The 25143-nt window shown below is 38.3% G+C and overlaps 1 protein-coding gene across 1 annotated transcript in view; it reads left to right on the top strand.

Annotated features, from left to right (window-relative positions):
* The window catches only part of LOC121330003 (spondin-1-like), a 66466-nt gene that overhangs the window by 5715 nt on the left and 35608 nt on the right, over positions 1–25143 (top strand). Inside the window, exons 3-6 of the mRNA XM_041276189.1 lie at positions 6635–6768; positions 11685–11758; positions 11997–12119; positions 14420–14568. Of these exons, the coding sequence (XP_041132123.1) occupies positions 6635–6768; positions 11685–11758; positions 11997–12119; positions 14420–14568 (480 nt within the window). The remainder of the gene's footprint in view (positions 1–6634; positions 6769–11684; positions 11759–11996; positions 12120–14419; positions 14569–25143) is intronic.

Genomic DNA, 25143 nt, shown 5'->3' with positions numbered 1-25143 from the left:
CAGCAAGAGGACAGCTGACTGAATCAGACTAAATCACGTGACTTAGCTTGCCTTGTATGTGAGTTCCAGTTCAACTACACCACAGCAGCCTACTGAAAATAATACCGGAACGGCGTTCCAGCTCGATTGCATTACTGCTGCGTATTGAAAATAATACCGGAACGGTGTTCCAGCTCCACCACACCACTGCTGCGTATTGAAAATAATACCGGAACGGTGTTCCAGCTCGATTGCATCACTGCTGCGTATTGAAAATAATACCGGAACGGTGTTCCAGCTCGATTGCATCACGGCTGCATATTGAAAATAATACCGGAACGGCATTCCAGCTCGATTGCATTACTGCTGCGTATTGAAAATAATACCGGAACGGCGTTCCTGCTCGATTGCATCACTGCTGCGTATTGAAAATAATACCGGAACGGCATTCCAGCTCGATTGCATTACTGCTGCGTATCGAAAATAATACCGGAGCAGCGTTCCCGCTCCACCACACCACTGCTGCGTATTGAAAATAATACCGGAACGGTGTTCCAGCTCGATTGCATCACGGCTGCGTATTGAAAATAATACCGGAACGGCATTCCAGCTCGATTGCATTACTGCTGCGTATTGAAAATAATACCGGAGCAGCGTTCCCGCTCCACCACACCACTGCTGCGTATTGAAAATAATACCGGAACGGCGTTCCAGCTCGATTGCATCACTGCTGCGTATTGAAAATAATACCGGAACGGCGTTCCAGCTCGATTGCATCACTGCTGCGTATTGAAAATAATACCGGAACGGCGTTCCAGCTCGATTGCATCACTGCTGCGTGTTGAAAATAATACCGGAACGGCGTTCCAGCTCGATTGCATCACTGCTGCGTATTGAAAATAATACCGGAGCAGCGTTCCCGCTCCACCACACCACTGCTGCGTATTGAAAATAATACCGGAACGGCGTTCCAGCTCGATTGCATCACTGCTGCGTGTTGAAAATAATACCGGAACGGCGTTCCAGCTCGATTGCATCACTGCTGCGTATTGAAAATAATACCGGAACGGCGTTCCAGCTCGATTGCATCACTGCTGCGTATTGAAAATAATACCGGAACGGCGTTCCAGCTCGATTGCACCACTGCTGCGTATTGAAAATAATACCGGAACGGCGTTCCAGCTCGATTGCATCACGGCTGCGTGTTGAAAATAATACCGGAACGGCGTTCCAGCTCGATTGCATCACGGCTGCGTGTTGAAAATAATACCGGAACGGTGTTCCAGCTCGATTGCATCACTGCTGCGTGTTGAAAATAATACCGGAACGGCGTTCCAGCTCGATTGCATCACTGCTGCGTATTGAAAATAATACCGGAACGGCGTTCCAGCTCGATTGCATCACTGCTGCGTATTGAAAATAATACCGGAACGGCGTTCCAGCTCGATTGCATCACTGCTGCGTGTTGAAAATAATACCGGAACGGCGTTCCAGCTCGATTGCATCACTGCTGCGTATTGAAAATAATACCGGAACGGTGTTCCAGCTCGATTGCATCACTGCTGCGTATTGAAAATAATACCGGAACGGCGTTCCAGCTCGATTGCATCACTGCTGCGTATTGAAAATAATACCGGAACGGCGTTCCAGCTCGATTGCATCACTGCTGCGTATTGAAAATAATACCGGAACGGCGTTCCAGCTCGATTGCATCACGGCTGCGTGTTGAAAATAATACCGGAACGGTGTTCCAGCTCGATTGCATCACTGCTGCGTGTTGAAAATAATACCGGAACGGCGTTCCAGCTCGATTGCATCACTGCTGCGTATTGAAAATAATACCGGAACGGTGTTCCAGCTCCACCACACCACTGCTGCCTATTGAAAATAATACCGGAACGGTGTTCCAGCTCGATTGCATCACTGCGGCTTTAAAGTTTAAGAAAATTACTAGGCTATGATAACTGAAACTAAAAATAAAATTAATCAGACCCACACTGAGTTGCACTTTAAGATTGCCCAGTTCACATCCAAGCCCAGTTGCATAGTTGTTTTCTGTAATTTTCTGTAATAAGATGTAAGGAGGCATCAAGGTCATGTTCCTGAGGCATGGTAGAGTGCGGGTGATGTTACCCCAGGAAGGAAGAGCTGTCAGCAGTTCTGTCAAGCTTACACTTTACCTGTTCACTTGATGACTTATCTTCAGCCTTTATAAGGTGTTTGTGGGCAAATAATTGATGTATGAATTTAAACATTTCAATTAATCCCCTCTAACCATTAATGACAAGTACAAAGACAAGTTTTTGTTCTTGCTTTTAATTTGTTTTTAGAAGTTCCTCATTGTGCAGTAAATGACAATAATGAACAGTTTTCTTGCACATATTTACACAATGCTTAATTCAACTGGAATGTTTGAACCACAGGCCAGCGATTTACAATTTCAAAAAATATGTTGATTTTAATTCCCCCCCTCCCTTTGTTTATGATGGCAGTATTTTTGACAAAACAGTCACAATTTCCCTAAGGGGAAAAGAAACGTTATAACTTTTATACTTATATTTTCATGCAGTTGATTGAAGTACGTATACATACACACATGCATATATACATGTATTAAAATAATCAGCCAAAGCAATTCTTGATTGCAGCCTCAGAAAAAGGCTTCAAGTTTCTATTCTCGCTTTAAAAAATTATAGCTGCAGCCATTGGGTTGCTAAAAAGTCTTTTGAATGTTTTAGGTATGCTTTACGTTTGATTGAAATCAAGCCAAAGTAATTTAATAACCGTGCAATTGGGTAGAAACAATGCCATGAATTCGACATGCATTGTAGGAGGGTTGTGCACTTTCAGAAGTTCAAACCTGGATCCTTACTGATTTAAACAGGTTCAATCTGGGTCAATCTGTCATGGATCTCATTCTAAATTAGCTCAGTTGTTCCCTTGTGACTTTGCAGTTTTACTCTATTTCCACAGTAATAGAAATTCTGTCGGATGAGGTTTGCAGACAGACCCACATGGGCTGACCAGTCTGACATTCATCCCTGTTGTGTTGCTTCTCAAGTCAGACGTCTGGAAGCTTCCATGCCCTTCACATTCATACATAATGCTGAGCAAAAACATTTAAACTTTTTTTGTATTTTATTTATATATTTTAAATCTCACTGCTAAAACCTTCTTGAACATAGAACACCCATCTTCATTTGTTATCCCTCGCTGTTTATTCAGGCTCCACATGGCATGACTGAATAAATAAAAGAATTGGAGTTGTTCCAAGCTCAATGAGTGGGTTTACAATCATCATTTTTCAGTATATGCCTCTACCCAGTTAAAATGGAAAACATATTTAGCAATTGAATATAAACTCTTAGTTTGCGTCTGTCATAAACCCTATGACCTGTGGCACAATATTTGGTATTGCAAACTTTGTTAGAGTTAAACTGGCTTTTACTTTGTAGGTACCAAATCATGAAAAGATTATTCTTTACTAGTTGAACGATTTCATTGTTTATTTGACAAATATTTTAATTAAAACAATGTATTGGTCATATTTTGTTCACTCCCATTTCTTGCTCAAACCTCCTTTGTAAAGAACATTTAGTTCAATGACAAAGTTAATACAATAATGTATTTTGTGCCAAGTGATTATGTGGCTCCTAAGATTCTTAGCAGCCAGGAATATTTGAAGTTGAGGGGCAGTTCCTAATACAGCATGAGGCTGTTGCTGAACAAAATGTGTGTTTTTTTTAACCGAGGGTTTTGAACCCCATCGTCTTGCCCTAATGCTGTATTCATGTGCAGGTAAGTGTACACCCTGATAAGAAGTGTTCAGATGGTATCACTGAGGAGAGACAGCATTTGTTTCCTTCAACGACCATGGATAAGAAGTCCCTCTTGGTTACGACTGAATAATTCAGTGTTTAAAAAGCCACTGCAACCTTTACAGCTGAGATGAAGCAGCTGTTTTCTGTAGTCATCTGGGAGAGAATTACTGTTAGAACATAAACACTGGGCTGGTAGAGACCACCTCCTTTTCTCTCCTCGTTCCGTTTGGTTCCCTTTGAGCTCTGTTTCTGATGTTTTGGTTCCATTATAATGCCAACAGTGACAATTAAAACAAATGTCCCAAGTTCATTATGCTTTCTGAGCTGATGTTTGCTGTATCCTTTAAAGCCAAATTTCTAGTTTCACACAGCTGAACAGATGTGAAAACGTTAGACAAGAACACTGATTCCATGCAGTACTACAGTAGCTATCCATATTATGTCACATAAGCATGTGAGTATTAGCACTCTTGGGTGCTTGTTTATGAATTAATATGTTATTGTTTGATGTGGTATATTAATAGCCATCTCTTTCGTATACACTGCACTTTGAAATTTATTTTAAACGCCTGCATTAGCAGAGGCCTGTACTCCTCTATCCATACACCCCTTATGCAAGAAATGATTGTTGGGCGATCTACTGTATTTGGTAGATACTGTACTAGAGTCTTGATCTTGATGAATTTGGGGGGGGGGGGGGGGGGGTACTGAAGGAGGATATCCAGCAGCTGTTCCCTTGACAAAACAGGATATCAGGAGTTTTATGATGTGTGTATTACAGATGTACCAAATATTCAATTTATGGCACTAAGAAGAAATGCAGTTCTAAACTAACGTTGTGAAAGTCAGTCAGCTGAATTCCTTTGGCACAGGATTTTGCGAGGATTGATATCTCTGGATTGTAACATTTCACTGAGCAGAAGGAGTTGGAAGTGTGGCTTTAGACCAGCCCCTGATTTCTCTGACTTGGATATCCTGGCTTGTCACTGCGCTGGGTGTTCACATTCCAGTCTTGATAATTTGGCAGGTATTTCCTTTGCCAAAGTGGATAGTTGAGGAGCCTGTATGGACTGAACGTACACATTTGGTATATATCATGCGTCAGATCTTTTCTAGGGTTAAAATCTCATCTCATTTACGTTCCACCAGTGTGCTGTAGATCTTTTTTGTTAATGTTAAATGCTTTTTGCTACGGTGAGTTATGTCCTAACAGTTTTTTTTTTTTTAGTTGAGTTTATTGCAAGGTGAGTTTGATTGGTTTCTCTTAGTGTTGCTACAGGTTTGGATTCTTCTGGTATCTTTCTCAAGGGTTTCTCTCTGGGACCTCTTCTTCTGGTTGTTAGTTTTCTGACCTGGTTGGGTTTTCATTGAAGGATTGTGGCAGAGCAAAGCTCTGCCCTTTTTAAATTGGCAGGGATGGGGTTAATTTCCCCTACCTGCCTGGGTTTAGTATGTTCAGGTGGCTGGGGTTGATTAGTTGATTAAATGATTAACTTAATTAATGATCAATTAACCCAGCCACCTGACATAAAAGGAGGCCTCTGCTTCTTATTTGGGGAGGAGGGAGCTGAGGAAGCAGGTTGGTGGGTGTGGGTGTGGGTGTGGGTGTGGGTGTGGGTGTGGGTGTGGGTGTGGGTGTGGGTGTGGGTGTGGGTGTGGGTGTGGGTGTGGGTGTGGGTGTGGGTGTGGGTGTGGGTGTGGGTGTGGGTGTGGGTGTGGGTGTGTGGGTGTGGGTGTGGGTGTGGGTGTTTTGTGAATTCTACATCCAGTGAAGGCATTGCCCAGCCTGGAAACCTTTATTTTTGTAAGTTTGTTTTTGTATTGTTTTTTTTTTTTTTTTGTTTAAATTCCTTAATTTTGTGTGAGGCAGAGCAAAGCTCTGCCCTTTTTAAATTGGCAGGTAGGGGAAATTAACCTCATCCCTGCCAATTTAAAAAGGGCAGAGCTTTGCTCTGCTGCAAGGATACATAAGACAGACCAAAAAATAGGGTAAACATGATTGTTTTATTGTAGTGCTTTTTATTTTTTATAACATACATCCCTTTTGATCCCTTCATTGTATTCAGCCTCTTGCATCTCTAGTAAAGTCTTGATCTATGAGGCTTCCCCAACTCTTGATAAAACTGCTTTGGGATTTCACTGCAATGCAGTAATGGTTAACTGCACAGGAATGAGAATGGTTATGGTTCAGAGTGAAAGTTATGGAGGAATCTATAGGTTGGTGGTCAGTGCATACATTTGGCTGAAATAATGCTTGTGTTCATTATTCATCAGCCGTATGTGGGGCTGAACAATGGTATGGATTAAGGCAACATTAGTACAGATGAGTTGAGTTATTTTATTTTTTTTCACAACGTGAATACCTCATTTATCTTCGTCATAATGTTGGAGCTCATGAATCCGAACACCAGTAAAGCATCATTGAATGCTGCACTATTGAGGGGGCTGAACCTTCAGGGCATTGCTGTTAAGGCACCATTGTCAGGATAGAAGTTTTGATTGCTTTGTTTTTCCCTCTTCCCTCTCTACCGTGTACGCCTCTGCTTTTGCTGATTCTGAAAAATGTACAGTATTTCTCAGAAATAAATGCACTAGGATGTTTGTTATTTATGTTCCCTTGTTAATTGTAGGTGCTTATATTTACTGACTGAGTTCTCCAGTTGCCTTTAATGCAATCTGCTGTTGGTCACATGACACATGCATTGGAGCTGCTTGGAGTTCTGGTCACGTGACTCGTAAACATGCATGGGTTATTGATTGGATGCAAGATCTGAGGTTTACACACTGGACATGGATGCAGTAACCGTCTAATCTCAATGTTTCATTGTTCACAGATTATAGATGAGGAGGATACCCAGTTCATGACAAACTGCCCCCCTGCTGTCACAGAGAGTACACCCCGGAGGAGGACAAGGATCCAAGTTTTTTGGACAGCGCCCCCTTCTGGAGCTGGCTGTGTTATCTTAAAGTAGGTGATCATATGTAACACATTTTTGTACAATGTAGAATGGCAATTATGAAACAAGGAATGTTAAAGGTGATAGTTAAGGATAGTGTGATTTTATTAAAACGTTCCATGAGTAGTCTTATTTTTTGGCAGGATGCTTTTCAATTTTGCAACTTTCTTTTTTTTTATTCAGTTGCTCCATCACCCCCTGCTGGCAATGGCTGGAATTACAAAGACTGCCCTGCAATGATATGGTCATTTTTACACACTTTTGCTTGGCAATACCTCAGCAGCCATTGCGTTATTCCTATTTTAGTTGTATTTCATGTGCATGAAATGGTGTGATTTGATTAAAAAATTAAAAACAAAAAAAAACCTTCTGTTCTCAGAGAGCAGGTACAGAACATCTTGGCACAGTGCTGGGCTTCGTCACTCTTAAACATGTTTTAATGAACTGGTCCAGTAGGTTCTTTGCTGAATTAAGTGTTTGAAGAGTGAAGATTTTAGATACACGCAAATTACAAGACATTGTTTCACCTGAGTGATTGCAGTGACATAATACATGTTTATTCTCAGGGTCTTTATAAGCAGTAATGGACTCTACTCTCTTTTTTTTATTTTTTAGTTTCAATCCTGTACTGCAAAGTATGGTGGCCCTGTAAGTCATCAAAATAAAATGCTTTTTTTATCGTGTTTACATAATCTCGGTCCTAGAAGCCAACTTCAGTATGATCATGTTAACACAATCCTGGTCCTTAAATGGTTAAAGCTCTTTAAATTCAATCTGTGGTCACAAAACCCTCAGGTTCTTCCATTGCATATAATAGTTACTCCTGACTAGCGTTACCAAGGAGGAGCAGTTCATGTGTATATTATTAGTTTATTTTATTTTAATAGCTTTTGACTAAACTTAAAAGAAAAAGCTTGACATCCACGTCCTCATTTTTAATCACTGCATTGTTAAAACTCTTTATTCAGTTGTTTGAACTTCACCCCTTGGTGTTATGTTCTCTAAGGGGTGGGGATGGGGGTTTATTTATTAATGTACATCATTGTGCGGTTGTCAAGCAGAATGATAAGAGCCCTGACGAGTGAAATGTCTTTCCTGTGGTCTCTTTTTGAACTTCTGATATGCTCTCCAGCTCAACCATTCAGCAATGAATTTCTGTACCTGGTCACTGAGTTCTTATGTCTGTGACTCTAGAAAACCAGCAGAATGTTTTGCTTAATTGTTCATCTTTCCAAGGACCGACGTATACTATGTGAAGTTTAGAATTTTCTTGACTTGACCTCTTCAGAATCGAATAGCAGTCTACAGTCTACAACCTCCAGCCTAAAAGACCAAACAATTCCATACTGGCACTAGTAAAGCTGGAGAGAAAAAAAAAGTTTAATTACAGAGACATACACTAATCCATTATGATTTTCCTGTAGATCTGTGTACAGGGAAGTACTGTAAAGGAATGCAGTGTACAGTCAGCTTCTGATGTAAAGGCTGTAGCAGCTTGTGTACAAATGTACTGGTAGAACGACAAGATTTTTTTTATGCTTCAGGCGGACTACTGTCAAAATGCAAACGATAAAAAAAACACACACACAATTTTGAAGGAAGCGGTCTGCTTATGAGCGGAGAGTGTTTCTTACAGAAACATCCTTCAGAAAAGTGGAACTCTGAGCAGCATTTCATCATTGACACTTGGAAATCAGTTTAAAAGCAGTTCTTCTTAACTGGGGAAACTGGCAAAGTAACATGTATTATAGGAAATGTAACTCATGGATTGTTCTCCTTTCCCATAGGCAATTGTTCAATAAACAGCATCTTGTCATTTTAGATTAAATAATCCTAAAAGCAGTGATATATAAAAAAACTTTAACAGTTGTGAATTATATTGATGTGTTACTGAATAAGTGGTAGAATATGAAATTAAGTAGCTATAAAATGTCATTTGAATTGTTTTTGCATTTCTTTCTGGTTTTGAACTACTTTGCCAGGCTTCTTGCATTCTCTAGCTATATAAAGGTAGTGTAGGAGGGACTGGCACAGTTGAACAGTCACAGCCACTTGCATGTAATCTGAATGGAATGCAGAAGGCTGCGCATTACCAGCACTCCAGATTCTCAAGGCAAGCACAAAGCAGCACAAAGCTGCAGTAGGTGAAAGCAGATTTAGAGGAAAACTCAGGAGTGGAGCAACATAACCTAGAACCTCGCAGAATGATTGCAGATGTCATAGAATAGGAAGGGAAGTGTGGAACAGCAATTAAAATGACATCAAGTTCTGAACTCTTCAACGAAAAGGGTTGGCATACTGAGAAATGATGCATTTGTATGCAGTACAGTATACCACCTTGAGCAAGTTTTGAAGAATAGTTCCCCTTAAAGACACATTCTGTTCCTTAGCATAAATACTATTAAGAAGTGTTGTTGGAAGATTCCCAATACCTGTGTTTTATAAATGATGATAGGGAGGGTTCAGGACTAATTCAGGACTAGGTCTCTATTCTTTCAAGAGAAACTCTCCTGGGACACATTACTGTTCAGCTGTACTGGCATTTCCTCTGATGTATTCTGCCTTTTAAAATGAATGACATAATAACCTACTCGAGTTGAGGAAAGACCTGAGACCTGCTGATTATTAAACAAGCTTTATAAAGAATAGCAAACGTGCTCATTTAACATAGTTAGTTTAATATGATAATACAATACAGATGGGATCAGCTTTCTAAATTGAAGCTAATATTCTCTATTATCTGTACTCTTTACCCACACCTCCTCCTTTTGCTTTAGCCAGAAGGGATATGCAATAAACAGCTTTTACATTCGAGCATTTAGCATCAGCAGTTACATGCAAACAGAGGGAATGTGGCTGATTTAGGAATCGCTTCGAGTAATTCAGTAGGATGTTAAGTAACCAGCACTTTATATAATGATTCCCTAGCTAAACTACATTTGAGGATAATCTTTACTAAGATTAAATGTGTAGGGTTAAATTGTAGTGTACAAGGGGAGATGCATTGACGAGGTGGGGGTCTCTCTCTCTCTCTCTCCAGGTGAATCAAGGATGTGCAACACTGAGAGCTAAGCTTGGAAGTAGACATTTCTAGAAACTAGTGTAGGACCAGATATTTTATTTTCAATTAAAAGTGAGTGTGGTGTATATGTTATGGTTCATTAGTAAAATCTCTGCTAGATGCAAAATGTTGAATTCTGAGAATTGCATCCAGCTGCTGGGAGATTATGCCCAGAGCACACCTTCTAAACATCTGCAAGTTTCAGAACTTGAATAGGATCAAAAGCATATTTTTCTATAGTTTGGTGCATTAAGGCAATTGAAAAGAGATGTGTGTGGTGCTGAAGTGTATAAATTTGCTTCTCGATAGCCTGAAGAAATCATGCAAAGTTAGTTTTAGACTGTTGCATGCAAATGTTGCAGTAACAAATAAATAAATGCATATCACTATTGTCTTTACTAGAAAATAAGTAAATGAGAAAGTAGTTTACTCAGAATAAATCTGCTTGTCTTTAGACTCGAGCTATAAGGAAATCCTGCTGCACGTGTACATTAGCAGAGACTAATGATAAATTATCAACCTAAAGGGTCCCCTTTGTTTTGGAGTATCAAGATGAAGGTCTGCACAGCTCCTGGTTTCTACAAGTTTCATAGTTTGAGGAAGGCAAGTGTCTTGTGTATTGCAGTTCCACACGATATCAACTGTCAGTGATTATAAAGAATTTAAGAAACTGTTTCAATCCCGATTGGTGTTATTAGTGTTGAATGCCAATCCTGAAATTGGCAGTAAGTCAGGTGGGTGCCCTCTGAATAGAGTTGCTGCTTTGGGCACTTTCCCTAGGGAACCGGTATAGCCTGCCAGCAGAGGAAATAGCATCTAAACCCATGGCCTAGACCAGAGCAAAAAGATCATAAATATTTTTATTGGAACTGATCATCTGGAAGCAGGCCAAGTCTTGCTAGCAGCATTAAACACAGAAAATAGTGTGGGGATGAAGAATAAATTCTGACTAGGCAATTAGTACTGCATTTAAAGACCTCTGTTTTTGCAAATGCTTATATGAAGCCCTTCACACACAAGCTCTCTTAGTAATGGATAGACTGGCCTCTTAAAAATCCTGCAGATTACTCATTAGAATTTCATCAGAAATTAAGAGTCTGTACATCCATTTTAATGAAGTGCCCTTCTGGCCTGTCTCTGTGAATCTTGACTTGTATTTAAAATGTTGTTAGGAAGGGAAATGTGATGTTTTAGTAGTGTAGCATCTTGTTCATCTTATCCCTTTTATGTTTTGATCTTTCTCTGCCAATACATATAGAAGGAATGCAGATTTACCCCCACAGAGAAACACAGATGTTCTATCTGAAAGGTCACAGAATTGGTCTTCCAGCTCCAAGGCAACCTTCCTGTAGTTTTGTGTAAAAGTTAAGATGGTGGCTTAGAGCAAGTCTGTGTATAACCTTGACATGCTGTGGGATTTATTCAGCTGATAAGAGCAGAGGAAGCTCTCAATACCACCACTGACACCATAATTCAAATTGTTGTACGGAAATCAAACAACCTGACAGTACCTTAAACATTGGAAAGAAAAAGCAAAGCTTTTAGAGAAAACGTTTGTCAAATAATTTTACCACAGTGGCTTTCTTTTTAACTATAAATAAAATGTTAAATCAACAGTTTCAAAATGAAAAAAATAAACTAATTCTGTATAGGATTTTTTTTTTTTTCAATTTAGATGTGTGTATGTAGCCTAAAGAAGAACATGGTTCCAGCAAAGTATTGACATGCGATACACGGTCCTTATACTGGAAGTATACCTGAAAGTGACTCCAGTGAAATAGTTCCACACCTCTTACCTGTTGAGGACTTCCATTTGCTATGAATTCACATGTGTAACATTCTGATATTAAATATTATCTCCTGCAGGGCAAGCATTGTGCAAAAAAGAATAATCTATTTCCAAGATGAAGGCTCTCTCACAAAACGAATGTGTGAAAAAGGTAAGTTTAACCTTTTTATGCACTCTTAAAGTCTCACTCCATTCATCTTAACAGAATTGGGTGCCCCTGGTTAACTATGCACTTCTACATACAATGGGCATGGGATGCGGGCTTATGGTCCTGTTATTTGCATTATCCAAAAATATCATTAACCTACAACTGTATTTGCAGTCCTGAGCTGCAGTGCAGTATTAGAAGGTTATCACTTTTACGATCGGTACTCTGTTTTACATTTCAGAGCTGTTATCGGAGGGGGCAACTGAAAGGCCAATCATTGACTGCTGTGCCTGTGGGACTGCTAAATACAGAATGACCTTTTATGGAAACTGGTCAGAGAAAGTGCACCCCAAAGATTACCCAAGTAGGTTTTGAATTGTTTATGTGTGTGTGCTCTAAAGAAGACCTATGGGTCGAAACGTGTTAACTATGATTGCTGTGAAGATTTAAAGCTATGAAATATAGACTATTGCTTTTATTGAGAACTCTGTGTGGCTATGGACTTAATTTTAATAGGAGTTCATGTCTTTTTTTCCCCCCTTTGTTGTGGCTGTCCACTGGAGGAGATTATTTAGAGAGATCCGGGTATGTGACAGTGAGATAAATTTTATATAATCCCTCAGCTGCTTGTTGTGCAGATAACCCTGAAACCACTTCTATTGGTATACGTTAAGCTTAGGGATTATTCTAAAATAAGAGAAGGCCTTCACCCAGATATCAATAGAATGAGTTAGAATGCAGTCTTGGTATAAAATAAACTGAGAATTACTTTGTACATAATGTATTAGCTTAAGGGATACAATACTAAGAAAGGGCGCACTTAAAGTCTACAACTGAGTAAATACTGAAGTAGATTTAGAATCCAATATGAGGAGCCACAGATTTTGTCAGACTGTCTTTAGTATTAGAAGTTGTACTTCTAGAACGTAATGCAACTGTTCATATGTAACGTGCAACACACGCTGCAAGCCAGCATCTTGGGCATTATGCGAAAAAACCAGGTTCATCTCAGGTGTGGTCAAAGAGCTTTTAACCTGTTGTCAATGACAGGGGTAAGAATCATAACGGCATGACACAACACTGCCTCGCAATCATTACAAATGGGGGGGGGGGGGGGGGGGGGGGGGGGTGGTGGCAAATTCTGAATATCCAATCAACAGTAGGCATGTCATAAAAGCTTGTTTTAGCCCACTGTACTAAGCAAACTCGCAACATAAAGACATTGAAAGTACTTCTGCTTCATCTTCTAAAAACATCTTGTCAAGCAGTAATCCTTCCTACTCCTGATAATATTGGTCCAGGTCCCTTTTGTATTTGTGGATTTGTTTATGGTGGATTCCTTGCAGCATTGAATAACTGTGTGTGTTTTTTTAAGGGTTTATTTCCTCAAATCCATATGCAAAGATTGAATTGCACTGTCATTTTGTTACTGAGATACATTGCATCAGTTTTCTGCATGGATTGTGACCAGCCCTAGCAGTGAAGGGTTTGTAAAGGGTTGTTTGTTCATTTATTATTTTATGAAATCAGATCTTAATGTGGAAACTGGTGACTAAACCAAATTCACTACTCTCCATTCCTAATTAAAATCATTTAACATGTTTAAGGATTGACAAAAAAAAAAAAAAATGTTCAGTGTCAAAGAAAACATGAAATATTACTAGATTTTAATATCTGTGATTGCATTGTAATGAATGCTTGTTCTACTGTAGGCTGATGTTCCCATGGTGCATTGTTGAATTTTCAGAAACAAACATCTAGTCTAAAAGGAATTGCAAAAGAAAACCATTCACATTCAAAATGTATTTTTTTCATGCAATTACTGGGTTTATTCAAAACCCTACATCTTTAGTAGTCGCAGCACATTGAACATCACAGATGTTGCCCAGAACATTAACTCTGCATATAAGTAATGGGAGTCATTAATACAGGCTTTACTGAAAATTGTATATTAAATATGCAAATAAATATCGTTACTGTATGTGGCAGACTAAATCACCCCATTTTTGATGTGGTCTATAGTGGTACACTTAATATGTGCTACTGTGCTACTAATATGTGTTAGTACAGATGCTGTTTGGTTCATCACGTAGTTTGATTGCAGCTAGACCTCTGGAGTGAATTTGAACAGCGACTCAGGACTTGATTCATTTCCAAGTAGCAGCATCAACTATTTTTATGTATAACGTTGAAATCAGCATATTCCAAATTGAAGTATAAAATGCAAGCAATAATAAGATTCTCAGGCCACTGTCTCTAGCAACAGAACAGTAGAACATTGAGCTGTTTAATAGGCACCACTATTCTAGTGAATCATGGCGCTATTTTGAACGCTAGAGGAAAGAATGCACTGGGACATTTCAAATTGGGGGGAAAATTAAATAAAAATAATATCTGGTCACACTAAATTTAATTATGCTAAATTTTTTCAATTTTTATTGCACGTTAATAGTCTTGCAATTGTATTGGTGGCAGTCCTGCTTTGAGCTGATTAGTTTGTTACAATACTGTCTAATTGCACAAAACTGGTACTATAATGAACTGAAGCACAATTGTGCTTTTAATAAAATGATATTGATAGGTCTGGTCTTTATTTAATACACTGACTGCCAGGCCTGTCACACAATAAATGAAGTTAAATAAACCTGTTACTTTTTTCCAAAGGACGTGCTAACCACTGGTCAGCCATCATTGGGGCTTCCCACTCGAAGGATTATGTCTTGTGGGAGTATGGAGACTATGCCAGTGAAGGAGTGAAGCAGGTGGCTGAGTTTGGCTCCCCGGTGAAAATGGAGGAAGAGATCCGACAAAAGGTAAAAACAATAACCTCAAAAGGCCAAAAAATTAAGAAAAATAAATATGTACTATATATATGCTATTATAAATACAATGTCATTTGTATGTATTTGTTCTGTGAAACTTCCCTAAATGTGTGTTGTGTTGCTTATTTATGTAGGTAAGCATAAAGTGGTCTTTGTAATGTATTTAATTTATAATTGTAGATACATTACCGTAATATTGGTGATATAAAACCACACCCTCTTGTGTATTTAAGCTCTATAGTGTCCCACACTTAACACAGCTCATTTTCTAAGCAGTTTCATACTTCCTAAAGAATTTAAGGTTGGGTACTGTATGTAATTATAGACGCTTGTAACCTTCAGTTGTGATTTAATGAAAGCGAAGGACAAGTCCTTCTGAAATTAATTTTAATTTATGAATTAGTGGTTTGTGTAGACTGTGCATATGATTAAGAAACTACACATCACAAAAATTAGATTTCTCTCAAAATAGCTAAGAATGTGTCCTTCGAGGACCTGAAACACATGGTCAGGCTGAGCACCTTTTGATAAGTAATAGCTTAGATTGGGAGGCACTGTGTTTATGAAAACATTACCTCGTCATCTCTTTGACTTCATGATGATGTGCGACATCAGATGTTTTAAGTAGTGTTTGTCAAGTGATAATTTGATTTAGATTTACTTATTGTAGTCCATTTTACATGCCTGTAACCCATGTAGGTCAGAGATAGCTTAACGAGCAAGCATGTATATGGGTGATGGCTAAAATACAAGATCTTTGAGTGAGCTATATTCTATAAAGACAGAAGAACCAATGTATTGGAGAATAGAAGTTTACTAACCTGGCAGGGGCTTTCAGAGTTATTAAACTGTAAACCCTGGTTCATACTTCTGGCACAGATGAGTGTGCTACATCAGGCGCAGATGACTAAAAGCTGTGCAGCTTCTCTATTTGCAGTACGAAGGATGCATCGTGTCTCAACCCTTTTGACTGTGCAAAGTGGTCACAGCTGTTATTCCTACTTTAAATACAGACTGCATTCTTGAAATTGGATACATTGAGATTTAAGTAGATGTGCTGAGTTTATTACCTCTTATGCAAAAAAAAAAAAAAGCGACATCGCTGGTACATCCAACCTCTCGACCAACAGATAGAACCAGGGAAGAATTTCAAATGTTATTTACAGAGATGCGGGTATGTGACTGAGATATTTTAGGTATTTTAGAATAGGTAAAAGGTTTGACGATCTGTTAAGGCTGTATGCCTTTCCAAGAAAGTCACACATCGCAAGATTGTAGATGTCATTTTGACTTGTTGCCAGGGTCAGAGAGTATGTACTGTAAGTTTTGCACTATAAAGTAACATTTAAACTTGTCCAAAGCAATCATTTTTAAATTCCCAGCTTTGGTGTACTATTTAAAAGCTATTGTGTATGTTGATGTAGCTAAAACAACATTTGATGACCTTTCCATGAATTCTTGTTTTTTTGTCACACCTCGCCTGTGAAACATATTCCAAATTACTTTGCCAAAATTGTAGCCCCAGTCATGTGTTCTGATTGGTTGAGAGGAATATAATGAAATAAGTAATCTATTGTGGATTAACTGAGATAGCACCATGATGATTTTAAAAGAAAAAAAAAAACTTTTTTTTTTTTTTTAGTTTGTATAACTTCAAGGGCCACTGCTATGCTGATGTACTGTGTGGATCAATATGTTCTGTGATTGCCTCAGTTTTAAAGAAAGAATGACTGATTTATACTCTTCCTTGAGACAGTAGGATGTGTTTGAGTTATAGTCTGCCCATTTGTAAAATATGTTGGAGATAGACTTTCAGTTTCAATAAATTGAGCTGTTCAATATCCCCTGTCATATCATTTGCTAAATGTATAGTATTGATGCCATGTCTGTAACTAGGTGAAGTGGATGGTGGGGCATTCTGAAAATGTAAAAACCCATAACTATTCCGATATAACTGACTGATACTCTAATGTAATTCTTAAACATATACAGTAGTGTCCATTGGTCCATTTTGATTTCAAGTATTTGTAGACTTTCTCAGCGTAACAAAGGGCTAAGTTCAAGTTTCTGGCTCAGTTTGGTGTGAGTCACTTCTGAACTTTATTTTTTTTGGAAATGAATCTGCCTTTGTGCACGAGTAGAGAATGTTATGCAAGGATTGACAACCCAAGGTTTTCATTCTGACTGTAAATCAAGAAATGCTTCAGGCATTTCAATGTGGATTGATTTCCCCAGCTGTGTAATGCAGCCAGTAATGTATCCCGACTTTGACCTGACCTTTTCATATCGGTCATACACATCTGACCATTCAACCAGTGGAAAGCTAAGAAGACAAGATCCAAGCTGGGCTGCCTCCATAAAAAAAAAAAAAAAAATTAAGCAAGGTGTCTTGAAATGCTTCAGCTTCTTTCTGGTTTGTTGCTTGTTGTTGAAAGCTTATTTTAATTGGTTTGGTTTAAAAAGTTTACCTTTTTCTGTTGGTTTATATGTACAATCCATGCTGTTTGTTACAACTTCTGCCCTTTGGTTAATTGTACATTTGGTCAACTATTAAAGAAGCCCAGTATGGACTTAATGAGGAATCTGATCAAGCAGTTTTGGTAATGTTAGTCTTTTACCAGGGAAGACCTCCTGTCTGTTTTGATAGATTGTAAAATATCTATTTCCTGTTTTAAAGTGCATAACAGAAACAGGCTTTTGCATACTTTGCTATTTTATTAGTCTACGTGAATTTCCTGCAGTTAGGAAGCCCACTATGATACACAGGGTATTTGCACCAAGGAGAGGTCAAAATAGTTTTGCTCTAGTGTCTTACAAAAATGTAGTTCTCCTCTACAGATCTCATTAATCACCACTTCTGACAATGGCTAGTGGTCAATAACAGTAATAAAATAGATTTATCACCCAGTAAGAACACTGACCTGTAACCTTTGAGCCATATAGTTTTGTCAGCTACCCTGATTTTTATTTATTTTGAAAACCAAACATTAGATTGCAAGTGAAGCCTTGTTTGACGAGACTGATTTGCCAAACATTATAATGTTTATATTTCAAAGGGTAAAGCTTGGCAAACTGGAATGGAGAATGCTCATCACATTCATCAGCTAGCCAAAGTTGACCTGTGTATAGGTTGCATTCAGCTTTGTCCTTATAGTCAGGGGTTGATTTGTACACAGAGGTGCTGGATCTTAAAATAAAGAAGAGGGATAGCAATGTTGTTTCTACTTCTGATTGGCTTGTGGGTTTTGTGCCGCCTTATTGGTGTCGGTAGCTGCATGTCGGCCGTTGCCCAGTCATGTTTTAACAATCTTCAGGTCTGAACAATGTGTAGTCCAGTGGTTAAAGAAAGGTTTTGTAATCAGGAAGTCCCTGGTTCAAATCCCATCTCAGCCGCTGACTCACTATGTGACCCTGAGCACCTTATTATGAACTGTGAGTCTAAACAGCCCAAAAGAGTGGTGAGCAAGTCGAGTCAAAGCTGTGATGGAGATTAATGAAATCCAGCATCTTGGGCATCTACACCAGCGAAGATGTGATCACTTTCTTATTAAACTGCCTCTGGCTCAGTGATTCTGCATTTGAATGAACCTTAAAGACATTCAGAGAAAATCTCGCATTTATAATCCAGATATTGTATATTGATTTGTCAGTGCTGTTTTGAGTATGCTTGAGCGTGCTAGAACAAGCTGGAGTAAACATCTGCTGGCAATCTCTTCCTGTGGTTCTGAAACACTCGCTGCATTTCTAAGGACCAACTTGGGCTATTAAAAGCTGTGGTACAATCCATTGTGTTGATGTACCCTTTTATCCTCCCCTGTGGAGGATGCAAATGTCAGGCAACAGAGCTATGCAGCAGTGGAGGCAGTGTTCCATACAGTATACTGCATGCACTTTGATTTTCAAGCTGCGTCTTGAACCACTCATTCTGTGCACTTTTTGTAAACCTGTCGTGGTGTGGCAGGATGGCTTGGTGGTGACTTCAGACCAGTAAGAGACAGGCGTGTGCTTATTAAATAAATAAAAATCTTTAAACAGAACTGAACACAAATACTGATCTGCAAATTTAAAATAAAAAAATACAAAATAAACACTCAACAAGTATTGTGCTGGTGTAGAACCAGCACACATAGCAGTTTGTTATTTCTCTCTCTCTCTCTCATTCTTACTCCCTGAACACCCAACCCCGATCAGAAAAAGCTGCTGGTTTCTATATCATGTTCAGGGGATTAACTGGCCATCAGTTACCTAGTTTATCCCTCAACAACATTCTGCACTGGTTTTCTCATATGCATGTTCGACAGCCAATCTATCTATAAATCATTAGCTGCCGACCACGCATTCTCACGAGATAGTCTGGCAGAGATGGGAAGCAAACACCATCTCTGCCATACTACATAAAATTATAACAATAAAACAAACACAAAACAGTACATTCAAACGATAAACACAAAACAGCACAAATAACTGCAGGGGTAGGGTTACCCTGTCGCATGTGGATACCTGTGTTTCACATGGGTACCTGGGGGGGTGGGGGGTAATTTTAACAGGAAAAGCTCTTGAAAATTGTCGCTATTTAACCCTGTAAAACCCTGTTAACGCCAACAGGTTTTGTTTGGCTGTACTTTTCTTAACAACAACCGTCTGCAGACCAGCAAGCATGATACCAAACACATTTACGGCCCTTTATCTTTAACTGTAAAGCATGACCTATGAATGGATCAGATGACCACCTAAAATTAACAATTTGAATTTTAAACAGTCTTGATTTGTCCCCAATGCAAAACTAATGGCTTACTACTGGAAAAAAGTACTACTTCAAATCAAATGTTCAATCAAATCATGTTACTAAGTCCTGTGTGTGTCATTGTATCGGAAAAATACATTATACCTAGAATTTTAAGCCCCAGACGTCCATGGCAATTCTTAATAATATTCTAGGTAACATCTGAATTATGTATATCTGCCAGTAGCTATCACTGTAGATATTCACTTTATCTTATGCTGTTTAATGACCATGGAATACAGATCAGATTCAGTTCCACTGCTAATAATTATTAGATCTAGGTGGGGGAAGTCAAGTCTACATTGATTGGACTTTGCTGTAATGTACTTATTTTAAACCCCACATCATCCGATCCTCACTCTGTGAACTAAACCAAATACTGTAAGCCATTCTCCTGCCACTGCCTGCAGCAGCAGAGGGTTATGGACTCTACATGTAAGCGCTGTGTTTTAACTCAGGATACCAAACAGGGTAAGTTATTTGTTCTCTTTGTTTGAAAAGTGATTTGTCAGCCTTCCTTGCAGTCAGAGGTGAGACCAGTAAGTTGAGTAACAGCGATCCTTACAATTGATGCGTTCTTTGTTTTAGTTTTCTTATTCCCTTATCGTCTGAAGTGACTGATGGCCTTAACAGACAATTTACCAGAACACACACATAACAATGTCATAAATCAGAGTTATCACTGATCATTGCTCAAAATGCCAACCCCACATCGATCACTGGGTTATACAGACCTGAAATTGGGTGCTACACAAAATCCACCATGTGAAGCAATTCTCGCACACATGCTCAATAATTCAGGCTTTTGGTTTTGAGTAAAGTCTGCAGCCTGCAACTTTGCTAAGGTTGAAACGTATTGCAAGGAGCTTCTGAGCTGATAACCCTTCACAGCTACTTCCATTTCAGTTGTAGACACAATATGCTTTTGCTTTCAGTCTTTCATTTTGATCCATCCTGTTTATTTGTGATTAGAATAAAGCTCTTTACCTGCCATTGAATCATAAAGTGATTTGTCCTCCCAGATGTCCTTTTCTTTATCAGTGTACAATGATGTGTGCCTCGCATTAAACTGTATTTGTATAATAAATGAGCAAATACCAACAGTAAGCCATAATACAGTAAATATAATTCTCTCAAGAGTTGGGGTTCTCTGTAATGGTGTTTTTATTATATGTTTTACATATACAGTATACATTGATTCCAGTTATAGTAAGTGGTTATTTGATACAGAACATTGTAAAATGCATGTTTGCTTTTATAAAAAAAAAATCTGTACATGTTAGTCTGTAATAAACAAATGTACTATACATGGTCCATTTGGGTAACTGGGGATAATTTATAATATCGTTGAACTTGATCCCCTTATCTGCCAGTTGGTAGCTTCCTATTTCATGAATTGGATTGCTCATTGTCTTGAGTTTGTAGTACAGTAGTTCTCTGGTTCAGACAATGCAAGCGTGTTGTAGGCTTTGTATTCATTCCAGAGCTTATCACAAAGCGCTTAACAAAAGTGAAAATAGAAAAAAGAATAAAAATAAAACATACAAAATATATTAAGTTGGAATTAAAAATGCAATGACAGTAAAAGACTTAAGAATGCCAATTTAAACAAATTAGTTTTGAGGCGGATTTAAAAATAGACACTCAGAAAATATCATGTCCTATAAAAAAATGAAAATCTAGATCCTAGAAGTGCATTTCTGAAGGCCATGCCTTAAGTGTAGAGGATGACAAAAAAAATTTATATGCATTGCAGTACAAATAAAAATGCATCGTATAACTGCCCTGGATCCATTGCCAGATTCGGTAAGACAGAATGTCAAAGGCCAGAAGCATCAATTGAATGCAATGTGTTTGTACCTCAAGAAATCTATATGGAGAAAGCGAGTTGCTCAACACATTGTTCAAACTCTATTAGTAGGGAACCCTGGGGATGTTGCAAAACCATTATTCTGGACCGACGTCAGGCTAAATTTGAATTATGTAGTGAGATGTTAGGAGTTGTGACTAGCATGGTCAGTATGGAATTACAATTAGTGCGTGATACTGTATATGTGGATTAAAAAAATTGTTGTTCTGACCTGTGCTAATTCATTGTACGACCAAGAACAGCACAGGTATTTTTGTTGTCTTGAAGGAGATATTCCCAATTTTCTATTCATTTATAAGATAGATGGCCAACATTCAAAGGTTTCTTTTGTTTTATTTTTTGGTCCTGAGAAACGGGTAATTGGCTGGATTCATTTTGATAGCTCAATCCTTCATCATTGTGTTATTGTACAGGATGTTGCTTTCAGCTGCTTTACTGTTGGAAGGAGAAACAAGAGCGCTCTGCTTCAGTTGTTTTTTTAATTCGCCCCACAGATGTTAGATCAGGGAGTGAGATCAAGAGTAAGAACGGAACTTGAACTTCAAATCTGTAAAGATTTATTTGGTTGTTTACCTACACATTCCGACTTCAATGACGTTTTGGGTCATTCAGTGTTTGTCTGTCCTTTTTAAAATTCTGTATGCAACAAAAAAATGAAAACTGAGGAGCTGTTCTAGAATAAGCCTTGCGCCTTTTTTTAATAGTCAAGCTGTTTGAATCATATTAATATACTGAGGTGGGATTTTAACCCTACAGCAGAATGTTTCTGCCTTTCAAAGTGAAGAGGTAAGTTTAAAAAAACAAATGAAAAAAAAGCACAACAAAGTGAATCAGCTGCAAAGGCGTCCGATCACCTGATTGAATATGAGGATATGAGGGGCATGTTATTGTGTGTAATGAGGTGATTAAACATTTGAAGTGATTCATTTTGAGAATTTGAATACCCTGCACATGCACCACCACTGTTTTCTTAATTTGGGGTTCTACCAGTTCTATAAGGGCCACATATAATCCTTCCACAATTGCACATCATTTACTATATTGTATTTAATTAATAAATAAGTTTCCATGCATTTCCAGTTGTAATAAATATATGTATTACAACTGGCATCTGTTACATGTTCTCTCTTGCTTGTCTAGTTTGATTTCTTGCTATTTTAGGTTTTTCACTCCATCTTATTCATATGATTCTGTATGACACATGCATCCACAATGTCTAGAATTCACATCCTAACCCTGTATTTAATGTATTTGCATTTTTTTTTTTACTGTTTGTATTTAATGTAAAATGCCCTGTATTTCACTGTATTTAATGTATTATGCATTGTTCTTCACTATCTTGTAAAGCACTTTGTGATGGTGGACCACTATGAAAGGTGCTATATAAAATAAATAGATTGATTGACTGATGTATTGAACACATTTACACATGTGTCCTTTAAATCATGGAGAAAAAAATAGATAAAAAGTTAAGGAGGCTTTGTGGTCCAGCGTTTAAAGAAAGGGGCTTAAAACCAAGAGGTGCCGGGTTCAAATCCTAGCTCTATAAAAAGCACTATATAAAAATGAAGATTATTATCTATCTCTCTCTATCATGGCAGTTTGGCATTGAATTTGGGAATTGGTCATGCATTATGTAAACTAGCTCTCTGATCTCGTGTTTGAAGCCTAAGGCTATATATCTTGGACTATTAAAAGAATGTCAGGCTTTCCTTGCATTTTACAATTGACTCAGAACTTTAGAAACATTAAATCAAATAGAGCTGTTTGGCGCTAAACTGTCAGAGAAAATGTTAGCGTGTAAGAATTCACCATCCTGGTATTTACTGACTCTCCTAAAAACACATTCCTCCCTGGTGTTATTTCTTTGTTATTTTTTTTTAAAGAGTGAGTTTTCAAAGGTTGACACCAAGTTGAAGAAAGAACAATTTTTGTAAATAAGGCCCCAAGGGAGGAAGGGCTGGCCGTGTTAGCATGCAAACTCTGAGCCAGAACTGAAGTAACAGTAAAAATATTGAGTAACTCCTTTCACAGACAGTCTTAAGCTGTCAGAGCTTTGGAACGTAGCCACAGGATTCTTTTCTCCATGTATCTTCTGCTCGCTGGCACCTTTGTTCAGACTGGCTTCAGCTGTAATGTTGCATTGTTTGTAGATGTGTTCCGAGGGTAATTGTTTAATTTCAAACAACTGGCACTTCTGAAGTTGCCTGTCACATCTGCTCTAGGAGTTTAATGTTGATTTTTCACTTTATTAAAGTTTTTGGCTTACACGAATTCTGATTCCATTGCTTTTTTCTAATACATTATTTAATAAGATATGGAGATACGCAGTTGGGGTCTAAACTAAATTTTAAAGACCTGCATCTTTTTCTGAAGATGGGTAGAGAATATGTATGGGAATGGACAAATAGAAATGTACAATAGAGATTTAAAAAAAAAAAAATGTGACTCTTGCAATGCAGTAGTATAACATTTGATCCCATTTAGTACATTTCCAAAATTATCCCAACAGTGTTTTTATCTATCTATCTATAAATAAATACACACAGTGCTTCCCTTTTATAATGCTGTAGTAAGGAGCCATAGTTAAGAGGCTGTGCTGTTTGTGTTCCGCCTTATAACGAGGATACTAGTGTTAGTATAAAGTCATTATGGGTAAAATGGGAGCCATGACCATACATCATGGTGTGAGTGCCTTTGTGTGGCCACTTGGACATATATCTTCTCATTTGACCTTATGCATTGATTTACCACATACTCAACTCTAAACCTTTTATTTGTGTATCGGCAATGGTATAACAAAGGAGAAGTTGTCCCCAAGAGAGGGCTGTGGAAGCAAACAAAGTGAGGTCAAAGATGGTTAGAGAGGCTTGTTCTGAAATATGAATGGATTACATTTCTGGAGATGCCTTCCAACACCTTATGGACTCTATACCACATCTTACCAAGGCTGAGGTAATAGCAAATGGTGACCCAACCCAATTAGTAGGTACAGTTCCTAATAATGTTGTCCGGAAGTGTGTATCAGTATTATTCACTAATGCCTTTCATTTACATTTCTAAGCAACACGTTGCAGACTTTATGTGGGAAAGCAGCTTACAGTGGAACATATGGCCAACAGTTGCGTTCTGCTTTTTTGGTCTGCTCTGTTTGAAAATGTGAAGCTGCTTGGATTCCACAAGTATATAGTCTTTCTTTACTTTTAAAAAATCATTTTAAAATGACCTTCTAAAGTACAGCGCAGCTGTAAAATACAATAGGCCTGCGTTATGGTGACTTTCTTTTATTCATGAGGATTCCTTAATAAATCTGTTTTCAATAAAAGCTGCTCTCTGGCATGCTTCCTCTATGTAAATTAGCCCTCTGTAAGGAAAGGATGCTTGACAGTAATCTGCATATCATTTAGTTAGTAGATTCTTCAAGTCATGCACAGAAGGTTCTGAAAGAGCACACATTGTTCAAACTGAGCTTGAACAAAACAAACTAACACAACACACACATTCAGAGTGACAGCATCTTGGACGAGACATGAAAGCCCCCCCACGTTCTGTGGTGTGTGTGCATTTCTGAACAGCAAACCATTAAAGTTTGACCAACAGGCTTGCCAAGACTATTTCAATTGAACGTTTTTTGCTTTCTGACAGTTCAGAAATCTGGGATCTAATGGTGTTGTCACGCTAGATTTCTAACTGCTCTCGGATTGTGATAGAATCACTTAATGATTAAAAGATTTTTCTGCTGCCCAAAAACTGCTATAAATGACTTGATGAGAGACTTGGAAGATGCAATGTTGCATCTCTAAGTTAGAAAGTCTTGTTGTTGCAGGTTGAAGGATTTGTTGAATCGTCACTGCTGTAACCTCTGTAGCCACACTAATGCAACACTACACACTGAAGTTGTGTTGCAGAAATG

The sequence above is a fragment of the Polyodon spathula genome, chromosome 17 (genome assembly GCF_017654505.1).
Source record: "Polyodon spathula isolate WHYD16114869_AA chromosome 17, ASM1765450v1, whole genome shotgun sequence".
Lineage (NCBI taxonomy): Eukaryota > Metazoa > Chordata > Actinopteri > Acipenseriformes > Polyodontidae > Polyodon > Polyodon spathula.
Note: the sequence above shows the minus strand (reverse complement) of the source record. Positions and strands in the feature narration are given on the sequence as shown.